The sequence below is a fragment of the Crassostrea angulata genome, chromosome 7, assembly GCF_025612915.1.
Source record: "Crassostrea angulata isolate pt1a10 chromosome 7, ASM2561291v2, whole genome shotgun sequence".
In the NCBI taxonomy this organism is placed as follows: Eukaryota; Metazoa; Mollusca; class Bivalvia; order Ostreida; family Ostreidae; genus Magallana; species Magallana angulata.
The window spans coordinates 7,772,721-7,794,512 of record NC_069117.1 but is presented as its reverse complement, the minus strand read 5'-3'; the positions used below and the strand labels follow the sequence as shown (position 1 = coordinate 7,794,512).

The window sequence follows — 21,792 nt, the reverse complement described above, 5'->3', positions numbered from 1 at the left end:
TTTGTATTAATCATGTTTGTATTTTTACCATAAAATAATTCTCCTCAAACACTGTCAGTTTCTTTATGTGCTGTCCCAGGATATTTGTTTTCTCGATTTAGAATAAACCCGATCAAAAATACGAAGGTCAGGGTATCCTGGCTATTTTATCAAGATTAACAATGCAAACCACAACTTCATTTTTATAGTTATGAAAAGAGAGTTTAACAAATCATTTCTGTTTAATACAAAAGCTGCCAATAAATGTACATAACATTTGTTTTTAAATCACAATTAGTTCATACACCAAACACTTGAATTATTTTCATGAATACATAAAATAAACAGATGTAGAAACGCTCACGTCGGAGCATGCGCACTTGGTTTACTTGATGGCTCGACTTCTTCTTGTGTGTCTGAGGTACCCGTATGTCCAGCATTACGCTCATTTTGTGTAATCTAATGAAACAATAGTAGATATGTATAAGCATGTATGAGTTATTAATATAAATATTTTTTTTTATTAAAAAGCAATTACTTGTGTTATTTTTTTTTATTTGACTAACAAGAAATTTGCAAATGATGAGTATACGGTAGGCGAATGAAATTAGTTTTTTAAAATGTCTTAAATTGAGAAATATGAATTGAAACGTAAAAGAACAAGTATAGTGTATGGGATATATCGGGTAAAATCTCTACTATTAAAGTATGTCCCAAGTTATTGCTTCCATCGCTTTTTGATGATTTTTAATAAAAATACACATACCTATGAAAGAAATACAGTTGAAATCGTTAAAAGGGAATATATCCAAGATATCTTCATTGAACAATTATCCCTTTTCACTCAGAAAAAATTCACAGGAACGAAAACAGATTCCTTACGGAGATTTATAATGGGGAATGTTAACATCTTTTCTCCATTCGGAATACACTCGGAATACATCGCGCAATTTTTTAACGTTATCATCCGGGCTTATTAATGGCTGTTGCAATGCAAAATCTCCGTAGACTTTCAATTTCGGGATGTGTATTGAAACCTGAAGCGGTAGAGGGGGGGGGGGGCGTTTCAAAACAGATAATCTGGACATTTTTTATATTAGTGGATGAACATAGTTTGAGCACAAAGGTATTTACTATTATTGAAATATCAAGCAAAAAGTGGTGGAAGCAAAAACTCGGGACAGAGTATAGCTAACAACAATGTACACGCACAAACTAGATGACAGGATTTGATGAGGACGATTTTTAAAAACAAGAACCAAGTGAAGCCAATGAAAGAGAAAATTAAATGTGTATGTTTTACGACAAGATTAAAATTAATAACACACATTAACTATAGCAGATATAAAACGTCATCAATAGGTAAGGTCAAATCAAGTTTCTATAAATTCTGTATTTCTAAATGTTTTTCGTACAAAGACTATCCATGTAACAAATATTTAACGTTTTTTAGGGAAAGACAGGCACGTAGCATCAGGGGGGGGGGGGGGGGGCAGGGGGGGCCTGGCCCCCCCCCCCCACTTTTTCTCGCAGCAACTAATTTTTTAAAATTTACATATAAAGAATGGAATTATCATGGAGTTGGCCCCCCCACTTTTTTGGAGGATGTAAAAAATTGATATGAAAAGAAGGAAATTAGGATTGAAATTGAAGTTATATATCACGCCAGCCCCCCCCCCCCCCCCCCCCCCCCCCCCAACGATTTGGATTTTGAAGATTTTTGGAAAGTCTTATTTTTTTTTTTTTTGCTTGTCAAGATTTTTGGATGAGTCTGCCCCCCCCCCCCCCCCCCACTTTCAAAAACGATGCTACGTGCCTGAAAGAATAAGCACCTTTAAATCTCAATAAAAAATAATGATATAATCCTACCGATTTTTTCCACTTCATGCGTCGATTTTGGTACCAAGTTTTCACTTGGACCTGAGAAAGTCCGAGGGATTCCGCAAGGTCGATCCGATCAGGTGTGGAGAGGTACTTCTGGGATTCGAACCTCTTCTCCAGTCCGATCAGCTGGAGCTCGGTGAAGACGGTGCGACTCCTCCGACATTTCTTGGGTCTCAGGAGGGCCGTGGTCTCCCCGGGGGAGCGGGATCGAATGTAGACGGGGAGAGGGATGGGCAGGGAACTAGCCTCTTGGAGGTCGAGCAGGGATTCCATCGGAAAACCCACTGAAATGAATTGAACTATCGAAATGTAGTTAACTACATATAAGTAAATCATTGATAAAGAGCACAATTATCGATATTAAGCATGTATGTATATTGCAAACAAAATTATTTAGCATTTAAGAAAATGCTCGTAGTATCACGAAAAAATTTAGTGGATTGGTTTATGAATTTCTTTAATCAATTCTAAAATATCTATATGGAATGATATATAAAAGCAAAAAGAAACATGTATGTCTATATAAACAATGTATATCTAATTTTTCCATTTAATAAAAATGTCTTTCATTGTTTTGATTGTTCAAGAACCTGAGAAACACTACTGTGATCGACGACATCCACGTTAATTCTCAGAGTTCTACATGACTTTTTTTTACATAGTTATATATATATATATATATATATATATATATATATATATATATATATATATATATATATATATATATATATATATATATATATCTCTTCCGAAAATAAAGAAAAATATCTAAATCTTTATATGCATGCACAGTTTTGTTCTTTAATAGATACAATTCTTTTATTTTAATTTTTTAATTTATTCGAATTCCCGTCTTAATTTTTTTTTTTTTGAAAAATGATATTTCTAATTAGATTATGCATGACACCATTTTAGTTCTAATTTTTTTTTTTTTTGGTTAAAAATAAAATATTAAAAAATCTTTAGATAAATTAAACAGGCAATGGAAATGCCCTAAAAAATGAAATATTCATTCTACCTCAAGCGCAGTGATATATATCAATATATCTGTAGTATATCAATAAATTGTAAAGTATTCAATATCAATTCATTATGATTGAATTATTATGAAAGAAGTAGTTTTCAGCAAAGTATAATGAAGGAAATCTCATTATCAGTGACGAGAGAGAGAGAGAGAGAGAGAGAGAGAGAGAGAGAGAGAGAGAGAAAGAGAGAGAGAGAGAGAGAGAGAGAGCATTATTTATAAACTTATGAAAAGACAAAATCATTTCATAGATAATTTGAAAATTCACAATTTAAGAATTTATCTACAAAGTTATGTACAATCATTAGACACTAAAGGTCGGTTTTATTTTAATCTGATGTCATGTTGTAAGTTTTGAATTTACCGGGTGACAGTAAATACAAAATTTACAACATGCAAACTTGTAAATTTTGTATTTACTGTCACCCGGTAATTTCAAAATTTACAACATGACACTGAAATTAAAGGAACGGATGTGGCCAATTTTCGGACGGAGGCTTGCTCCGCAATATCGTGTGAAATACACATATGACAAAGTAAATATTGTTATGATACAAAAAGACAATGTGAATAATTTTATACACAATGGTTCTAAAAATTACGACATACAAAACCACATCTTATAGAGTTTATCGTCATTCTAAAATATATCTTCTGACTTGTCATATCCAAAATCTCTAATTTCCGACCACCCAGTAAATACACAATTTTCAATATGACATAATTAATCATTCATGCATCTATTCTTCATATACCTATTTTTTAATCACGAGTTCAATACAAGTAACTGCTTGATCTTTACCATTTAATTCACTTGAATTTCATTTTTTTTTTTTTACAAATATGAGCTGCAATACAATAATTGTAAAATTGATATTTTTTTTACTTAAATAACAAATTTCATTATTTATAAATACATTTCTTGAAGTCCTTTATTAAAATAAAGCAATTTTATATTATTATCGTCCTGTACAAAAATTGCGTTGCAATATATATTCCATGGTAAAGGAATTTTTATTTTGAGAAAATTAAAAATTATATAATTTTTAAAATTTTGATCTCGAGTACCACAAACCTTTAAGATACACGCAGAACTATCATAAGAGCACAGTTTGCAGCAAAACAAAATTCTCAAAATCACAGTACATAAATACTTTAAATAAATGGCCTAGGAGAAAGTTTTGAAAAAAAAATGACAACAATTACGCCTGTTCACAAAAAATCACTAAAATTACGAAAAAGAACATTCTTGTTTATTTTCTTAAATGTAAAAATAAGAGATTAATATTTATTGCATTAATTTTGATGAAACGAATTAATTTAGGTATTTTCTTATTTTTCCATTTTTATAAATTATAGGTGTAGAAAAGGAAACTATAGGTAGGATAAATGTTATTCAAAATCAAATGTGTACCAATTCTTGTACACCGTCAAAATTTACCCTTATTTTTTCCTTTTTGTACATACTTGTCAATTTTTCCGGAATCTTATCGCATCATTTTTATTTTTTTTAAAAATTGCTTTTCAGAAAATTGTCATTTTCACATTAAGGTAAAAAGTATAATGATATTTACCTCTACCGGTGAATGGCAGGGGATAAGCCCGACTGGACGGGACCAGGGACTGGTGTGCCATCACGTGACTTGTGTATGGACCTGGCGGGTATCCCACCAGGGCCTGGCCTCCTCTTGGTCCGTATTCCGGATACTTTTCCGGTGTCCCATTTGGTCCGGAATCCGCCCCCAATATATCCCGGATGTAAAACGACGAGTTTGGAGTTTGGCGTAAGGATTGCGAATTTTGACTGAACATCACAACATAGCGTGCTAATAATTTTTTTTTTTTTGGTTTGTTAATAATAAGTGTCAAATCTCTAAGAAACTTCGTTGGGGGCATACACCTCCGTTAAGTGTATAATGCGTCCCTAAGCGATTCTTAAACGTCGAATAATGGCCAGTAACAGCGTCAAGAAGCAGCGTACAGAAGGAGGCGCGATAAAATCGGGCGATCACATGTAATTTTCTCAATATTTGCTGACTTAATTCGCCAATCAAGAGTGATTAGTGTTAAACAAATAAAGAATGTGCAATACATTCCAGATGTGATGGAGGTATGATTGTAAATGTTTATCTATATCTAACGATGCCCAGGCGAATTGGGAAAACATACCATCGGCCACATGTCTCCCCCACGACAAAGGGGGTCAAGTGGCCAGGAACCACACACCTCCAGGGAACCACCTAAGGTTCTCATGATTTAATTGGCCTGATTACTTTTTTTTTAAAATTCTCAGTATTTTACGTACATTTACTTTATTAACGAAAATATTTTCACAGAGAGAGAGAAAGAGAGACAGACAGACAGAGAGGAGGGTTGTTTGGTGAGGATTTTTACTACATTGTGCGTGTATTAAATGAATAACTTTTTAATGCAAATATTCATTCATAACACTTAAAGGTGTGTGTTTGTGGTCTTACATTAAGTTCTGCATGTACTTTGATATGCATATGCCTTCCAAAATATTTGGTTAAAACATATATAATTTCAATGTTTTGATGCTTTCCGAGGTCTGAATATAAACCTTGACACATCACCATGTGATTCTCTGGCTGGGTTAGCAGTAGATAGGCGAGAAACGAGATCTGCAACAATTACTGGGTAACAAGGGCGCTAAACGATTGTAAATATTGGAGTCGACAGCGACAAATTCTGCCGTCACTTACATCTAGAGTCCGCCGCTGATTGCGATCGGTATCCCATTACATCAGTGAGATCGCCAACCCTCTCACTTACAAATCACTGTATATATTTAATAAAGCACCATAACAAATCCGACCAGTAGCAAGAATTTTGAAGGGGGAGGAACATGTGTTGAAGGGATGGGGTTGGTCATTATTTTCATTAGAGAGTGAAATAAATAAACCTCTCTTCACCTTTCCAAACACAAAAACATTTGACATTTTATTTAGACTGATGTTGTGATTTACATTATTACTCTCAAACTCAATTTTTATAAAATATATGCAAGACAAGTAGACATGAAACAATGAAAATTAGGATGAATCATTAAAAATATAACTACATAGGTAGGCAGAAAATCATTAAATCCCAGGAATCTTAGATGGGAGAGAGGGAACTATAAATAACCTGTCTCCGGACTGGCCAATGACTTAGGGTAAACTGGGCCCACAGAAAATGAATTATCATTTTGACAAAAGAACATTCTAAATGAAACTACTGACAGGTTTGCCTACACAGGTAACATTTAGATCTTTCGTCTCTGAAGAGAGTCCAGTTTCTTGCTCAAATTAATTCTTTGTTACACATTACTTTTACCTGATTCACTTGAGGTAACTAATGAAGACGCAGGTAAGTATTCAATCAGTAAGGAAAAGCAACACAGTTAAAAATATATACATATTTATTACAGTAGTAGTTATACTAATATATACATGCAGTACTATGAAATGGGAGATAACTCTGCCAGCAGTTTGTCAATGTGTCTGAAAAGGAAACCATAAACAGAAATTACTATAAAAACAAAAATAATACAAGAGAAATTCTGTGAAATAATTAAATATCTATACTTTCAGATATAAATAAAAACCAGGATAAAACAAGCTATACTCTATATTTAGTTTTACATACCCTAGTTTTTCTTCATAGCTTGACCGCTGTGCTCTAAGAATCTGTAACAACTGATCCTCAGGGAATTCTCCATCAGATTCATAGCTATCCTCTACAAAAATCACAAATCAATTGTGAACATCATTAAAATCTTCAAAAGCATATCACAACAAAAGCAAATGGTTATATTCATTCAGCTGTTTGATTTATTATGCCACATTCTCCACTCACCATTTTCTAACTCTGTTACATTCGCTACCCTCTCTGCTTTCCTGCGGTCTGATTCAGATTTCACTATTTTTGCTGGTCTCTCTTTTCTGGTCTCTGATTTTTTGTCTCTCAGCTTTGAATCATGGGCAGATAATCCTTTAGGGGGTTTGGGATCAGGAGGAGATAACTCTGATTGAGGGCAGGGATCATGGGGAGTAATTCGGGTGGATTCTGTGAACTCCACACTCTGTCTGTTAGGATCCACCCCACTGATATCCACACTGTCAATGACTGTACTCAGTGAGGAAGTAAACAGTCGGTCCTTGATAACCTGCAACAAAAGAAATCTTGTTGATATTAGCCATTTATAGCATTTCGCAGATCCCAAAACAAAATTTTGTTAAGGTTCTGTACTTTGATAAATCAAGACATACATGTAAATCAAGTCATATTTCATATCTTATTTAAGGGAATCTGACCCATGTAGTTAAAGTTCTACCTGTCCAATAGCTGTGTTCACACTTTCAAACTTTTTCATTGATGGACTGTGGCACTCTCTTGGTTTTGGAACACTATCCTCTTCATCACGTGGACTCTTCTTTCTTTTACTCGATTCTTTAGAATCTGACTTATCACTTGAACTTTCCTGTTCTCTGCTTTCTTTCAGTTTCCTTTTGTTAATATGGTCCTCATCATTTTCAGTATCACTTTGCTTGCTAGAAGTTTTGACTGCCCCCTCATCATCATGAGGCCTTTCTGCTTGTAAGTATCTATACCTCCCTGTCTCTGTCTTTTCCTTAGCAGAATCAGAATCACTCTTATCCCTACCATTCACTGTTCTTGAGTTTTCACAACCTTTTGACTGTTTTGAATCCTGATCAGACTTTTCATCTGTGTGTGACTTTAAAGTTTTTTCTAAGAACTGCTGTGAATGCCCACAAGGAAGAAGATCACACATGAGATGTAAATGAGGCTCCACCCCTGTATGTTTGCCACGCCTCCCAAGGGTGGGGCTTGCTATGGTTGGTAGAGAATCAGTGTCTCTCTGCTCAAATTCCTGCTGCAATGCATTATAAACAAACTTAATGCTAGAAATATGGGTAAATAATTGTGCAATGTCACTTTAACTTACTTCATATTTAATACAACAGTCACCCTATCACAGGGGCTTTAGCACAACAACACAGTCACATGTACATCTAAATGTGTACGGTAAGTTATATGCACCTATTATATAAAACACAATCCCAGATCTGATTCCATACAGTCTCTAAGGAAATAGGAGAATTCATCTCGGACACTTTATCATTATTTAAGACTTAAGCCTTGTCTACGTTTATCCGAAAATGATTAACTTTTTCTATATTTCTTCTTTTTTGACAGAGGTAGATGTTATAAATTAAAATCCAATAAAACATGTACCATATTTTCAGTATTTGTGTTTTTGGTCAGGTTTTTATTTGGCACAGGTGTGAACCTCACATTCCCAGTCAGCCGGTGTGGTTCTGTAGGAGTTCTCTTTCCTGATAGTCGCTCCTTGAATTCTGATAACTTTGCATCCAACACCTCCTGAACATAACACAAGCCATCTTATTTTTTATTTCCTTTAAATGACTTGTCAGGATTTGGGTTGAGAGTCAGTTGAGAAAATTTTTTGACATATGCTATTTGACAAGTTTAAAGAATATCACTTCTTTTTTGAAAAAATCAAACTGCAATTTAAAATTTGTAAAAATAATGAAACAAACCTAATATGTTCCATTTCATCTAACAATTTTAAGTTTATGATAAAAAAAATAATGTCTCTTAACGTTTTTCATAACAACTTGAAACGATGACAAAGAAATCAAGAAATGTTCAGTATCTTTACCTGGTCAGGTTGCTTTGACAGAAAACCAAAAGAGTTTTTATTGGCTGGTGTGTGTTCAGCTACATCTCTAGCAGATTCTAGCCGACGCTTGACTCTCCACTGGTGGAGAATGTCGTCCTCTGGGCGTCCAGGCCTTGACACCCGGGGGTGGAAGTTTGAAGTATCAGGAGGGTGAGAATAAGGTGCATACCCACGGTCCAAATTTGGATATCTTGTTTGAGAAGGCCCATTTTCTGAGTGTATAATTTTCATTTACATTTTATTTAATATTATCTAATGCAGAATTTCATTTGAAATAAAGATCTATATAAGATCTCAGAATAAGTATTTTCTTATGGGCAGTAAAATTAAACATACCTAAATTTTTGGCAAATACTGGTCGGTAAGGCTGTTCTTCAAAGCTTGATATAGATGCACTTCCATCGAGGGAACTACCAAGTCCATCTGTACTGACAATAGGGTCTGAGGACGCAACTGTACTCACACTGATAGAAATGTATATATATCAATAACAATTCATGTACGTGTATAAAAATGTCTTATCCAAAGGACACATTCAGTACAAACAATATCATATCAAAATGCTAAACAATCATAACTTTTATTAAAATGAAATTTTCATCAAATTACTGTTGCTAATTGTTCAATAATTCACTGTTAACATGGATAACTTGTCACAGGGGTTGTTTGATTTAAATAAACAAATTGACTTTCACTAATTCTATAAATTATTCACATGACTTAATTGCCATATCGTTGATATAATTCATGTTACATGTATAGTGTACCTACTTGTGGATATGACCCTATACAGTCCTCAAAGAATTTATTTTTCTCTTACCTCCGTTCCAATAATTTGTCTGCTCGTTCTTGCAACCTCTGGGTTATATCATCAGGAGGGGATCTCTCAGCTGCCTAATTTATTGATTAATAAAACAAATCAATTAATACCATGCATATAATGTATTTTAAAGTAACCTTCTTTCAAGTTTGCCTCCTTTATTAATTGCTGAAAAAGTGTTTGTTTCTCTAGAAAATTTAAAACAAGCACATCTAAATAATTGTATTCACTGATTAACTCTTGACCTTTACTGAAGGAATACTGTATATAAGGTTATTTTCTCCCCATGCTTCTTTTGCTCTTCTACACTTGCAAACGGTTTCACTCCATCTTGAATTTCCCCAGACACAGTTAGAAATAGATACTAATGATTGTTATTTTAAAAAAAGTTTTGAATTCGCCCAGTCTTAAATTAGCTCACTGAAAAGGAAGGCAAAAGAGGGAAAAATAAAACAGTAGCAAAAATATCCCTGTATACAGTATTGAAGAATTTTGAGGATGAAATTATTACTGTTGGAGAAATCTGAGGAAACATGTAAATGAATTAATGATTGATATTTAATCAAACGTACACACCTTTCTGACAGGCAGCTTTTTAACTGCCTCACTTTCTCGGCTTGCTGGGTCAATCCACCAAAAGTCCCTAGAGCTGGCCTTTGTTTGTCGCTGTCTATCCTCTCGACTCATTGGTTCTCCTCTACGGAACCTCTCTATGTACCTAAAACAGTCATCAAACATAAAGTGACCAAAACCATCAACGGAACAGTTCTTTGGTATTAAACTACACCGTAAATGAATCTTTATGATAAAACCTTTGACATGTTGAGTTCATTTACCAAGAGAAAAGAATACTTACCTCTGCAGTGTGGATGCTTCTCCACCAGATACTTCCTTCTGGTCAGTCTCTGTGAAAGACAGAGTTTGTTTTATGTCAGAATAGTCTCTCTTCCTTCCATACAAATCTAACATTGTCTGGAGAGAGTATGGACTTTTGTCATCAGTGGCTGTTAACCTGTAATGAGACAAATGCCCCTTAGCCCTGTTTAATGTTGGCTTAAATTATGTTTGTAAATTCATCATCAACATTTTAGTCCTAAATGCAAGTTCTATGAAATTTAGGAACACTGTACATATATTTGACTAAATTTGGCCCATTTTTTACACATTCAGTTAATATATCAGTTTACAAATTTAAGAATCAATGAAAGATCTAGATTTATTGTAAAATAAATGCAGTGTCTGTAAATGTTTATAGCTATAATTATACCCCACAGAAGACGGCCTCTCACTGCTTGGCCAGGACTCATCAAATTTGGATGAAGCATTGTCTTCAGGAGGTGGGGTCTTCGCTAGGTAGCGATTACCTCCCCTCAAAAAGAGTTCATCTTCAGGACCCCTGGGTTGACTCTCCTCTTTGCAGTCTTCTGCTGCAGGGTTGCCCAATATTTTTGTCTGTTACAAAAGTGGCGTAGTGATAAAAGAAGACAAGTCAATATGAAAATTATTCTATACTTCAAGCTACATATTTACAACTATGAAATGTTGACAAAAGCACTGATACTAAGATAATACTGTGCCAGCATAATACCTTTTTCTGTGTTTTTGATAGATTCTTATGTTTACTTGGATGATAATATGCTTTAGGTAAAGGTTTCACTGCAAATGGGTCCCTAAAACAAATATGCAACACTTAAAATTTAAAAAAAAAATTACAAATACACAACAATATATAACTGAATCTTTTAAGACATGGTTTCATTTTAGCATACCAATAATTTCGTACATTGTATTTTGATACAGTAAATTACATTTTTATCCTGTTAAATTCTACAAAGCAGAATTTGCAATGCAAGGATGTGAAAAGTACCAGAAAACTGTAGATTTTCCCATGATAAATCTCACAAGAAATGTATAAAGATGCTCATGTAAATGATGAAATCTTTGAATTTTTGCCATATCTTGATATATATGCACAATTTCTACTGGTATAATATCAAACATTGTGTGAAGTGTTGATCATATTGTTGAATTGCCTTCTTAATAGAAAATTATTCGTGTAAACACACAAAACTCATTTTTCAGCGTTTGTTTCATGTGTTGGTTTCTCAGCTGACAAACTATGTCATGTTTCAGCATGTTCAGGATGCAAAGCTTAATTTTAAATGGTTTTAAGAAAATAAACAAATATGATATAACTAAAACGTGATCTTTACAAACCTTGGAACCTTCGTTGTCTTGGATTCTAAAACCATTATCTGAATATCGTCAAAAGCAAGGAAATCGGTGTGTCACATTTTTCACAATTCAACCTTTTCCGCCATTTTTAAACAATCTGATTGCGAAGACAACTAAAAAAACGAAAACAATTTTGTTTTTTTATTCAAGGCTTATTAAACAATTTTATCAACATTTTTATTTATAAAATAAATTCAGTTATATATTTATTTTATTTCAAAGATTCAAAATCATTTTTAAGTTTTGAAATATATTATCTTTTACGTTTTTCATTTTGTGAAATTAATATGCCGTACCGTTTACTAAAATGGCGAACTCCATTAACAAATCGAAGGAGCAAATTGTTGCTGGTTTTCAGGAACTGAGGCAGCAACAAAGGGCACTAGCTTCAAAAATATCGGAATTAGAAATGGATATGAAAGAGCACGAGTAAGTTTTTCTACTATCATTAATATGTGCTTAAGGTCGCGTCAAAATAATGATGTTTTCTGTGTGTATTGGAAACCACGTTGTTTGGGCATGAGTGAGACATGCCTTATGAGCAGATCATAGTTTTACTAAAGTAAGAGTTGATTTTCGGTTGAACAGGTTTACACTAAATGATTTTATCTCAATGTAATAGAAATTCAGTAATCATAATGAATATGATATTTCTGATATTTTTATCTTAGTCTGTTTGACATTCTATATCAAATTTCTATACAACTGTAACAGGATGGGGAAATAATGACGGACTAGACCTTGATTTCAGTCTGTCCCCCAGAGTCTCTAGTCAGGTGCTCTACCAACTTAGCTATCTGACCCGTTGCTTGGACTGGTATGACTGTCACATTCCCCCCCCTTAATGATCTTTGCCCTCAAAGACATATCCCCATACTCTTTTCCCTGGCAGAAGTTAACTGTCATTTCTAGGGGTAGGCATGACACCAAATGACAGTGTAACAAGATGGAAGAAATACTGATGGCCCAGACCTGGATTTCCAACCCAGGCCCCCAGATTCTTTTGACAGGTGCTCTACCCTTTGAGCTTTCTGGCTCTAGCCTGATATTGAACCCATTTGATTGTCACACAACAATTTTTGTGCTCAAGTGTTATATAAAGGGTTTAAAATCAATTGGAATGTATGTTCGTTTGCCATAAAATGCATTCGCCGTTGACGTCGTTTGCCCTTAATTCCTTTCGCCCAAGGTCCGTTCGCCTTATTTTAAAACAGAATTAATATTGTTGTACCTTAAAGATAAAAATACCAACCAATTTGCTGACCTGATAACGTTACAATGACTTAATGTGAATTATAATTGTAAATTTATGGTTCACAGTAGTTTGATACAGTTTCATGTTCCATCAGCGGATATATCTCAGTTAACGATCAATGGATTGTGTTCATTGTGTTGTGTTCGGGTATATAAATTTTTTCACAACAGAATAGGTGCTATTTAATCCGCTGCTCAGCTGACCCTCAAACAGGGCCAATTAATGTTTCAATTTCTTTAAATGTTTAAAAACATCAAGCAAATCATAAAACAGCAAGACAGTTATCTATAATTCACGGCTTTAAAATCTAACAATAATACCAATTACCGGTATGTCTTTTTAAAGAAATGAAAATAATAAAATATAAGAAATAGTTATTGGAAGTAAAGCAATTTGAGATAAAAGTAAAATATGATTTATTGTTCAAAAAGTAGACAGAGATTGAAATTACAATTTTTATATTAAGATCTGATAATGTGGTTTAATTATGGACGAGGTTTTGGTGTAGCAAACAAGGTTTAGGGCAAATGATTAATAGAACGAACAATAATTGGACTTTTGGTGAACGGACTTGGGCAAACAAACCCGATACCAATCAAATGCATCCAGAAAGTTGAAATATTTAACTTGATTTTGTCTTAAAGAGATTGATTTTATTTAATATTTTAAATTGTCATGTTTCAAGTTACTAAATAGGACATTGTAATGATATGGTCGTAGGCAATTCTGATTTATAGTTTTAAATAACAAATTGTTTGTAAAATCAAACATACAATAATGTCGTACATTGTATTGTGATAAAACTCATCTTATATCATTTGTTTATTATATTAAAAATCATAAGTTTCATTAACAATTAACTAAACTAGGAATAATTCAATGTAAAATACTTAATAAATTAAACTTTTGTGACTTTGTCTTTGATAAGGCACTGTTCAATAAAACTAATTTTTTTTTCCTTAGAAGTTTATTTTTAAGTCTTCAGATTAGGAGTCATACTTTAGTAGTATTTTGAATTTCGAGCCCAACCTTAATTATAATAAAACTTGTTATTCTCATTATTCTTATTTTAAATCTAAAGTAAACTTTATAGCATTTTCATTGTTTTCTTTATCTGAAGGTACCAGTTTCTCATCTACATTATTTGTTAATAAATTTATTATCAATTTAAAACTTGATCTATGTTCATTTATTTTTGCTTACTTGAAGTAACTGAATTATTCTGCAACTACATACCCCCATACCCAACTGTCCCAGAAGCAGGATTTTTCCCCCTCTTTGGGTAGCAGTCTTATTACAGTATGAATATGACCATGTTAATGATTTTTTTTCTAATAGATTAGTGATTGAAACTCTAAAAGATGTAGCACCTGAAAGGAAATGCTTTCGAATGGTTGGAGGAGTTCTGGTTGAGAGAACAGTCAAAGACGTACTTCCAGCTTTAGTGAACAACAAAGAACAAGTAAAAATGTTTTTCCACTTGGTTCTGATTTTTGTCTTCTTGGACATATTATTTTTAGGATGCAGCATATTATGTTTTCTTTTTCAGATGAACAAACTAGTAGAGACATTAACAAAACAACTAGAAACTAAAGGTAATGAAATTAACAAATACCGAGAGAGGCATAATTTAAAGATTAAAGGAGAAGAATCCAAGGATATGGAGAAATCCAGCAAAGATGTGAAAACTGGAGGTGTGCTGGTGGCCAAGGAGAGTTAGCAAAGGGGCGTTACTCTGCTCAAGTGCTGACATTCATTTGATGAAACATGTTCTATTATTTATGCATTGTTGCATAACTGTTCAAACTTACAGACTCCAGTGTTTGTGTGAACATTGAGCATGTTCTACATCTGTGAAGTAACATTGAGATCCTGGCTATTATGTCCCAAAATAACACTTCATGAACTCATGTAAATTATGCGAGTTACAATACTTGTCTTATCTAAATCTTAATTACATGCAAGGAAATTTTAAGGCCACTTTGTCCAAAATAAGGTTGCTTTGATATGTATAGTTTTCTCCCTTTTATTCATTGCAAACTGTTTTAGATATGTGTTCAAAATCATCTTTAAAATTGGGAATCATTTATAATTATTCTCTTTAAAAAATGTTCTGATACTTATCATATAATTTTGTTATTTTGCATACACAAGTTAGGTAAAATTAGAAAACTGATGATTTGATATTTGCTTGTACATTAAATATATTGGTTTTTTTTGAATGAGCAATGTGCAGATACTGTAGAATAAATAAACACTATTCTTAAAAGATCTGTTTTAATACTGAAAAATCAATAGTTTTTCAAATGTTCATCACAGACCAAGAATTGAAATCATTTATTGGCAGCATATCAACCATCTCGCTAGCCAAGGTTTTCTGATCTCATGGGGTACTGAGGAGCAGTGCTGATCAGAAACCCTTGGCTAGCAAAGATGCATATCAACAAATAATGAATTCAACAAGTAAAGGTTGTCATTTTCATTTATAATGTCTTATCTAAAAAAATTACAAAGAATTCTTGACTCCCTTTGACATTTATTCCTTCAATATATTATGCATTGATTGATACCAAATTTTAGACCCCAGGATACAGTGTACATGTGTACCTTCACTACCAATTTTTCCCCAAGTTAATTGAGAGTTTATAACAGTCTTTTTAAAAATTGTGAAATCAAATTTCAAAAAAGATATTTGGTACATGTAGATCCATCAAATAATAAATTAGTGTGTCAAATCAACATAGTGTTAAAAAAAATCTTCAGATACATTGTGTATTGCATATTACACAAAACTGTTAAATCTGCGATCTAACTGCAATTGTGTAACATTTGTACATTTGAAATCGACGATATATACTAGTTGGTTAATCACATCATTATATACTCGCCTATAGTTAAGTTAGTAATAATCAGGAAAATAAATCTGACCAATCAATGAAAATAAAAGCCTAGAAATTAACAATCATTCAGGCGTGGATCTAGGATGGGGGAGGGGTAGTGGTCTAGATCAGACCTTACAACTCCACCCCTACCCTAGTAGATCCGCGCATGACACAATGTGAACTATATACGGATATATAATAACTTGTGATCTAATGCATGAATGCAAATAATCCTTCAGGGAAAACACCCACCAAAGTTATGGAAATAAGAATCCAATCATTTCAAAACTGTCATGGCATTATAAAATATTGTTGCACAATACCGGTTTTAGAACAATTAAAAGCATTTTGAAGTTCTTTTACTAAAAAGTCTCTCTGATATTCAGAGAAAGTCGTGTTAAGACTGAGGACTCGATTTGTATCACTCAGTGACGTCAGTGTGTGGTGACGTTGTATGGACGTTAGTCTAGGGTGATACAAGGAACCGTCGTCTAAAGCTTTATCTCTGACATACACCACAAACACATCACCTGAAATACAATGTCGTGAGCAAGTACTGGTGACAGCATTCCGGAACAAAGTTGTAAACATTACGAACATGTTAAACATTAAGTTTTTTTCTTTGATGTGATGTTTACACTCTTGAAAGAATGTACAATGCACTTTGACATTTGAAAATACATTATTGTAATGTATATTATATTTCTTCTGCAGAATTGTGCAGCTTATTGCATTAACTTTTAGGTACATAAGTTTCGTTACAAGCCAAACATTGAGGAAAAAGGAGAATAGAATTGTTATTATAGATATTTACAGCCCATTTCTTGGATTGAGTCAACTGTTTGTCCCCGGAAACCGCCGATTTCTTGATCCGGGTCTTCCAGTATTATATGACGTTTGTTGGCATCAACAAAAACAAAAACTATTTTTGATGGAGGAATTTTACAGATATCCTCGGCTTGTGTGACCACAGAATGACAAATCTGCAATCATGTTTATCAAAAGATCATAAAAATTTCAACGAAACATTCTTAAAGTCACAGTGATACTGAGTAAACTTTTCGATTTTTTTTTTATTTGATGAAATCTTACTAAAATTAGATAAACATTATTCTGTATAGTTTAAAGCAGCTCCGATTGTTAATTTGTTGACCCTCTTGCCCCCTAACATTGTCTATTACATATATTCCAATGATATACTTCTCAGTAAATTCTTATTACATCGACACTGAAGAGCTAGATGCCTCAATAAAAAAATACCTAGTTAATGTAATCATTCTATTATTAAATCTTCTCTTAACTTCATTCAACATACTGATCCAAGGATAATTTTAAATAAAAACAAGTGATAATCCTTATTATAAGTATTTCCTTACAGGTATCTTCACAGATAACTTCGTTAAAGACCTAACAGACTCAATTAGTTCTTTATGGACGTCACTTCCGCTCCTGCTAAAACTCACGACACCGATACTGTTCTCCATGGACTTTCTCTGGCGAACCTGTATCAAAATTGAGATACATTAATATTTGCAATAAAGTTTATACTTTAGTTAACAACTCATCTTTAGATGAGCATGATTTAATATACTATACACACAATTAATAACAAAGCATCTTTATAATTATATTTTGCATTATTACCATAGATATGTTGGACTTTTTAGAGTATGCAATGCTAGTTGTCTCATTAAAACTGTCTACCGCAGGTTCTGTTTGTACGGCTTTGCTTTGAAGTACGGATGTCTTCTCTGTTGTTGGATTTGTTAGATTAACGGGTTTCATTTTACTGAAGGCAACCCAGAAAGCGAAAGCAAACGACAGCACAACGAAGATCATTTCTCCATCTGAAAAGTTTCATAAGATAAGCAACCAAAGAATAATCTTTCATCTGAAGAGAAATTCAATGGTTTTAATAAAATTTAGATATCTACTACGTGTCCATCCTTTCTAAACATATTTTACTTGAAAACTAATTCAGGAGTTTATAAAAAGTCAAGTATTGGGTCAAAAGAAATACCATATCTCACTTTCTATTTTCTTCTGCATTTTGGCGAACTGTTCACTCGCTTCTAATCTCTCCTTCTCGTATTTAGTTTGGATTTCGGACTGATTTCTTTGCATCTCATGGTGACTCTTGTTTAGTTGTTCAATATGATACCAACTACTCCCTACCAAAAGAAACCCCAGCTTTCATTATCATTGATCAATTTAATATTGCATATCTATCTAGAGTAGACAAAACAGCTAAGACTTCATTCTAAAAATGAAATCTGTTTAGTCACCTGATTGCCTCGTGAAGTTTTCTTTCAATGCTGAGTGTTCTGATTGGAGTGAATTTATATATCCTTTAAGAGACACTAGTCCTTCATTTAAAGATGAATTTTCTGATTTCAGCAACATAACATCCCTTCCGAGAGAGACAAGTGTTTCTTTCATCGTTGAATAGTTCGACTGTAGCAATAGTAAATCTCTTTTGATAGACCCGAGGTCTTTAGTTAATTTTGAGGTTCCCAATTTAAGGGCAGCAACATCCTTTGTTGTAGAGTCCAGTATATCGTTCAATGTCGAGTGGTGTGATTCTAGCGAAATAACGTTCCTTTCAAATGAGTTCAGTTTTCCATTCAATTTCGAGTTTTTTGATTGCAATTCATCAACGCCCCTTTTAAATGAGTCCAGTCTTTTATCTACTTGTTCGATCAACTTTTGGTAATTCTCATGAACTTTATTGAGCTCATCAGCATGATGGATTTTTACCTGAAGGATTTGATTTTCTATATTTAGTAATGTTTTTTCAAATTCTGCAGGTGTTGACTCGCAATGTTTGCTGAGCTTTTGCGGTTGTTCAATAGTTTCTTGTATGTCACCAAGTTGTTCAATGTCGTTTAAACCACACACTTTGTCATATCTTAGAGGATAGGATGGAAAAAGTTGTCTGATACCGCAAACCGATCCCCCAAGCACACTAGGAAAATAGATATTAGATTGTTAATCAATAAACAATACGTATTAATTATTGATAGTTCATACTTCAGATAGACAAATAATAAAAAAAAAATGAAAAATTAAATTCATTACTGAAAAGACTGAAATGATAATATACATACCCGGTATATCCACTATGACTGGTTGTTAAGCACCGTGTACATTTCTTATACCCCGATATAACGATAAAACGAACTTTATTGTTTAATTGATTTCCCCCACCGTCTTCATTTTTTATCAATGTTCATATGCATCACGAAATGTGTGTAAACAAAATATAAAACCCGTGAAATCTCTGCCTTTGGTTAATTGTCAAAATGGCAGAAATTCTTATAATTCGTACCCTTGCCGTGCATATTTTTGAGAAATCGTGTAATGAATGTTTTTTATGGTGGCATATTTCTGCCCCTACATGCAAGATAAATTGTGTCAACATGCAACATGCAAAATAATTATGTCAACATGCAAGATAATTATGTTTTTCAACACAAACACACCATTGTAATGAACTCTGAAACATCCAGAATAGTCATACACATGTAAACTTTACTCGTATATTGTATATTGACACTGTATTATAATGAATGTTGATATAGTTATACATAATACTATGGAACGCCTCAACTGCCTCATGTAGGTAATCTTCATAATATGATGATACTTCAACATTACATGATGGTACTTCAACATTGCATACTGATATTTCAACATTACATGATGGTACTTTAACATTACGTGCTGATACTTCAACATTACATGATGGTACCTTAACATTACATGCTGATACTTCAACATAACGTGATGGTACTTTAACATTACGTGCTGATACTTTAACATTACATGCTGATAATCTTAACATTACATGCTGATACTTTAACATTACGTGATGGTACTTTAACATTACGTGCTGATACTTTAACATTACATGCTGATACTTCATTATATGATGGTACTTCACTATGCGGTGGTTCTAAAAATAGGGAAGTTTTAACATTGGGCTGTTTCTCTGTTTTAGAGATTGATCATATAGGACTAAGATCCACTGAGTCTAGTTTGGATCATGTCAAAAAGCTGAAACTACAAATAATAAAAAACAGGATTCTGCTTGAAAAATATATGTTATTGAAAAACTGTAGATACTCAGATTATGAAAACCACTCGCAAACAATTTGTGGGAAATTATAACAAGTTTTATGAGATATGTGTTTGCTTAAACTATTCTCTCTTTTTTTAATTATATTGACTTGTGAACAAATATTTTGATACATGTACCCCATTTTCTATTGTGTTTTTTTAATCTTCTATATCTCCCTTTTTCTCTTTTCATTTACTGCAATTTTATTTATCTATATTTTTTTTTGCAAGAAAACACGTTTTCACACTACACGGATAATCTATTTCCTTTAGATTAATAAGATATTACAATATGTAGAATCTTGAAATGTATGAAATATGTCTGAAATATGGTGTAGGTGGACTTATGTGTAAACAAAAAAAAAAAAGGAAAAAAAAAAGGCTGGAACTGAAGAAGTACACAATACACTACAGCTCATGAGAGAGGATCTCTACTGAATAAAAATATTGTCGAAACATACGATTTGTTTTGGTGCAATGTATTAAGGCAAACGACAACCACACATGCAACTTATAAGATCATGCAAAGGATAAAGCATTGCATTGCTGTTGAATCTGATTTTAGCAGTAACTGTACTGTTGAACAAATCAGTGCTTTTATTGCCCACTCCTTCACGTGGATCTCCAGGAAGAACCCATTAATCCCCATAAGTCCAATCTACATGTAACATGAATGACAGAAGTATTTGTTTAGGTGCTTTTTAAAAAAAAATTAGCTCTTCGCTCTGACTAAGCGCCAAAAGATTGGGTTCTGAATGCACATTTTTAGACCAAAATTCCTGAAGGACTTTTGGCACCCCCTGATTTTTATGCGCTGAGCCCCAATGAACTCAATGCAACCATTCTTTAAAATTTAAAATGACCCATTTAAAAGACAACACTTAATCAAATAGTAGCATTTGTTGAGTATCTCGATCTAAACAAGTTTTAGTGGACCTTAGTCCAATCTGATCAATCTCTGAAACAGAGAAACAGCCCAGTGTTAAAATCTTTACAGGCATCTACGTGTTCTGAGTTTTAGCGTATTTCGTTCCCTAGGAGACGCTTCCCTAACCCTATTTTTAGAACTACCGCATAGTGAAGTACCATCAAATAATGAAGTATCAGCATGTAATGTTAAAGTATCAGCATGTAATGTTGAAGTATCAGCATGTAATGTTAAAGTACCATCATGTAATGTTAAAGTATCAGCATGTAATGTTGAAGTATCAGCATGTAATGTTAAAGTACCATCATGTAATGTTAAAGTATCAGCATGTAATGTTGAAGTATCAGCATGTAATGTTAAAGTACCATCATGTAATGTTAAAGTATCAGCATGTAATGTTAAAGTATCAGCATGTAATGTTGAAGTATCAGCACGTAATGTTAAAGTACCATCATGTAATGTTAAAGTATCAGCATGTAATGTTAATTAGTATCAGCATGTAATGTTGAAATATCAGCATGTAATGTTAAAGTACCATCAAGTAATGTTAAAGTATCAGCATGTAATGTTGAAGTATCAGCACGCAATGTTAAAGTACCATCATGTAATGTTAAAGTATCAGCATGTAATGTTGAAGTATCATCATATAATGAAGATTATCTACATAAGGCAGTTGAGGCGTTCCATACAATTCACTTACCTTGTTATAAACCAGAATATAAGCGACAGTTGTAAAATCCTTACCAAAACCATCGTTTAAATTAAGCTGTAGACCTTGATATGTTATTAATACTAAATTCCAGTTGCCTGCATTACATTGTTGTTTGCATGATTGTGTACAGCACGACTCTGATAAATCACGCATAACACGTTCTACTTTCGGTTTTGACTTCAAATTTCACGAACCCGATTATCTTTTTTCGACAAAATTATAT

The 21,792-nt window shown here is 33.2% G+C and overlaps 4 protein-coding genes across 5 annotated transcripts; 1 reads left to right on the top strand and 3 right to left on the bottom strand.

Moving 5' to 3' along the window:
- Positions 1 to 299: 299 nt before the first annotated feature.
- LOC128156520 (homeobox protein BarH-like 1) lies at positions 300 to 4,872 on the bottom strand. The gene is made up of 3 exons (XM_052818687.1): positions 4,465 to 4,872; positions 1,849 to 2,147; positions 300 to 438 (listed from the first exon to the last, which is right to left on the bottom strand). The coding sequence occupies exons 1-3, from the start codon at positions 4,784 to 4,786 to the stop codon at positions 340 to 342; spliced, it is 720 nt and encodes a 239-aa protein (XP_052674647.1). The 5' UTR covers positions 4,787 to 4,872; the 3' UTR covers positions 300 to 339.
- A 1,421-nt stretch (positions 4,873 to 6,293) lies between these two features.
- LOC128155581 (otolith matrix protein OMM-64-like) lies at positions 6,294 to 11,799 on the bottom strand. 2 transcript variants are annotated; one of them, XM_052817354.1, is made up of 13 exons: positions 11,656 to 11,799; positions 11,027 to 11,108; positions 10,706 to 10,890; positions 10,295 to 10,450; positions 10,015 to 10,156; positions 9,439 to 9,512; positions 8,955 to 9,082; positions 8,598 to 8,830; positions 8,150 to 8,296; positions 7,227 to 7,787; positions 6,749 to 7,058; positions 6,539 to 6,629; positions 6,294 to 6,393 (listed from the first exon to the last, which is right to left on the bottom strand). In XM_052817354.1, exons 1-13 carry the CDS (start codon positions 11,688 to 11,690, stop codon positions 6,351 to 6,353), a joined length of 2,187 nt encoding a protein of 728 aa, XP_052673314.1. In that variant the 5' UTR covers positions 11,691 to 11,799; the 3' UTR covers positions 6,294 to 6,350. The 2 variants fall into 2 exon arrangements, with proteins under 2 accessions (XP_052673314.1, XP_052673315.1); XM_052817355.1 differs by having other exon boundaries at positions 7,227 to 7,784.
- A 144-nt stretch (positions 11,800 to 11,943) lies between these two features.
- On the top strand, positions 11,944 to 15,199 carry LOC128155583 (prefoldin subunit 2-like). Its single transcript, XM_052817359.1, has 3 exons — positions 11,944 to 12,102; positions 14,267 to 14,390; positions 14,478 to 15,199. The coding sequence occupies exons 1-3, from the start codon at positions 11,981 to 11,983 to the stop codon at positions 14,646 to 14,648; spliced, it is 417 nt and encodes a 138-aa protein (XP_052673319.1). The 5' UTR covers positions 11,944 to 11,980; the 3' UTR covers positions 14,649 to 15,199.
- A 147-nt stretch (positions 15,200 to 15,346) lies between these two features.
- On the bottom strand, positions 15,347 to 21,792 carry LOC128155582 (uncharacterized). The gene is made up of 7 exons (XM_052817358.1): positions 21,558 to 21,792; positions 18,096 to 18,775; positions 17,841 to 17,981; positions 17,455 to 17,657; positions 17,187 to 17,312; positions 16,625 to 16,793; positions 15,347 to 16,340 (listed from the first exon to the last, which is right to left on the bottom strand). Exons 1-7 carry the CDS (start codon positions 21,608 to 21,610, stop codon positions 16,102 to 16,104), a joined length of 1,611 nt encoding a protein of 536 aa, XP_052673318.1. The 5' UTR covers positions 21,611 to 21,792; the 3' UTR covers positions 15,347 to 16,101.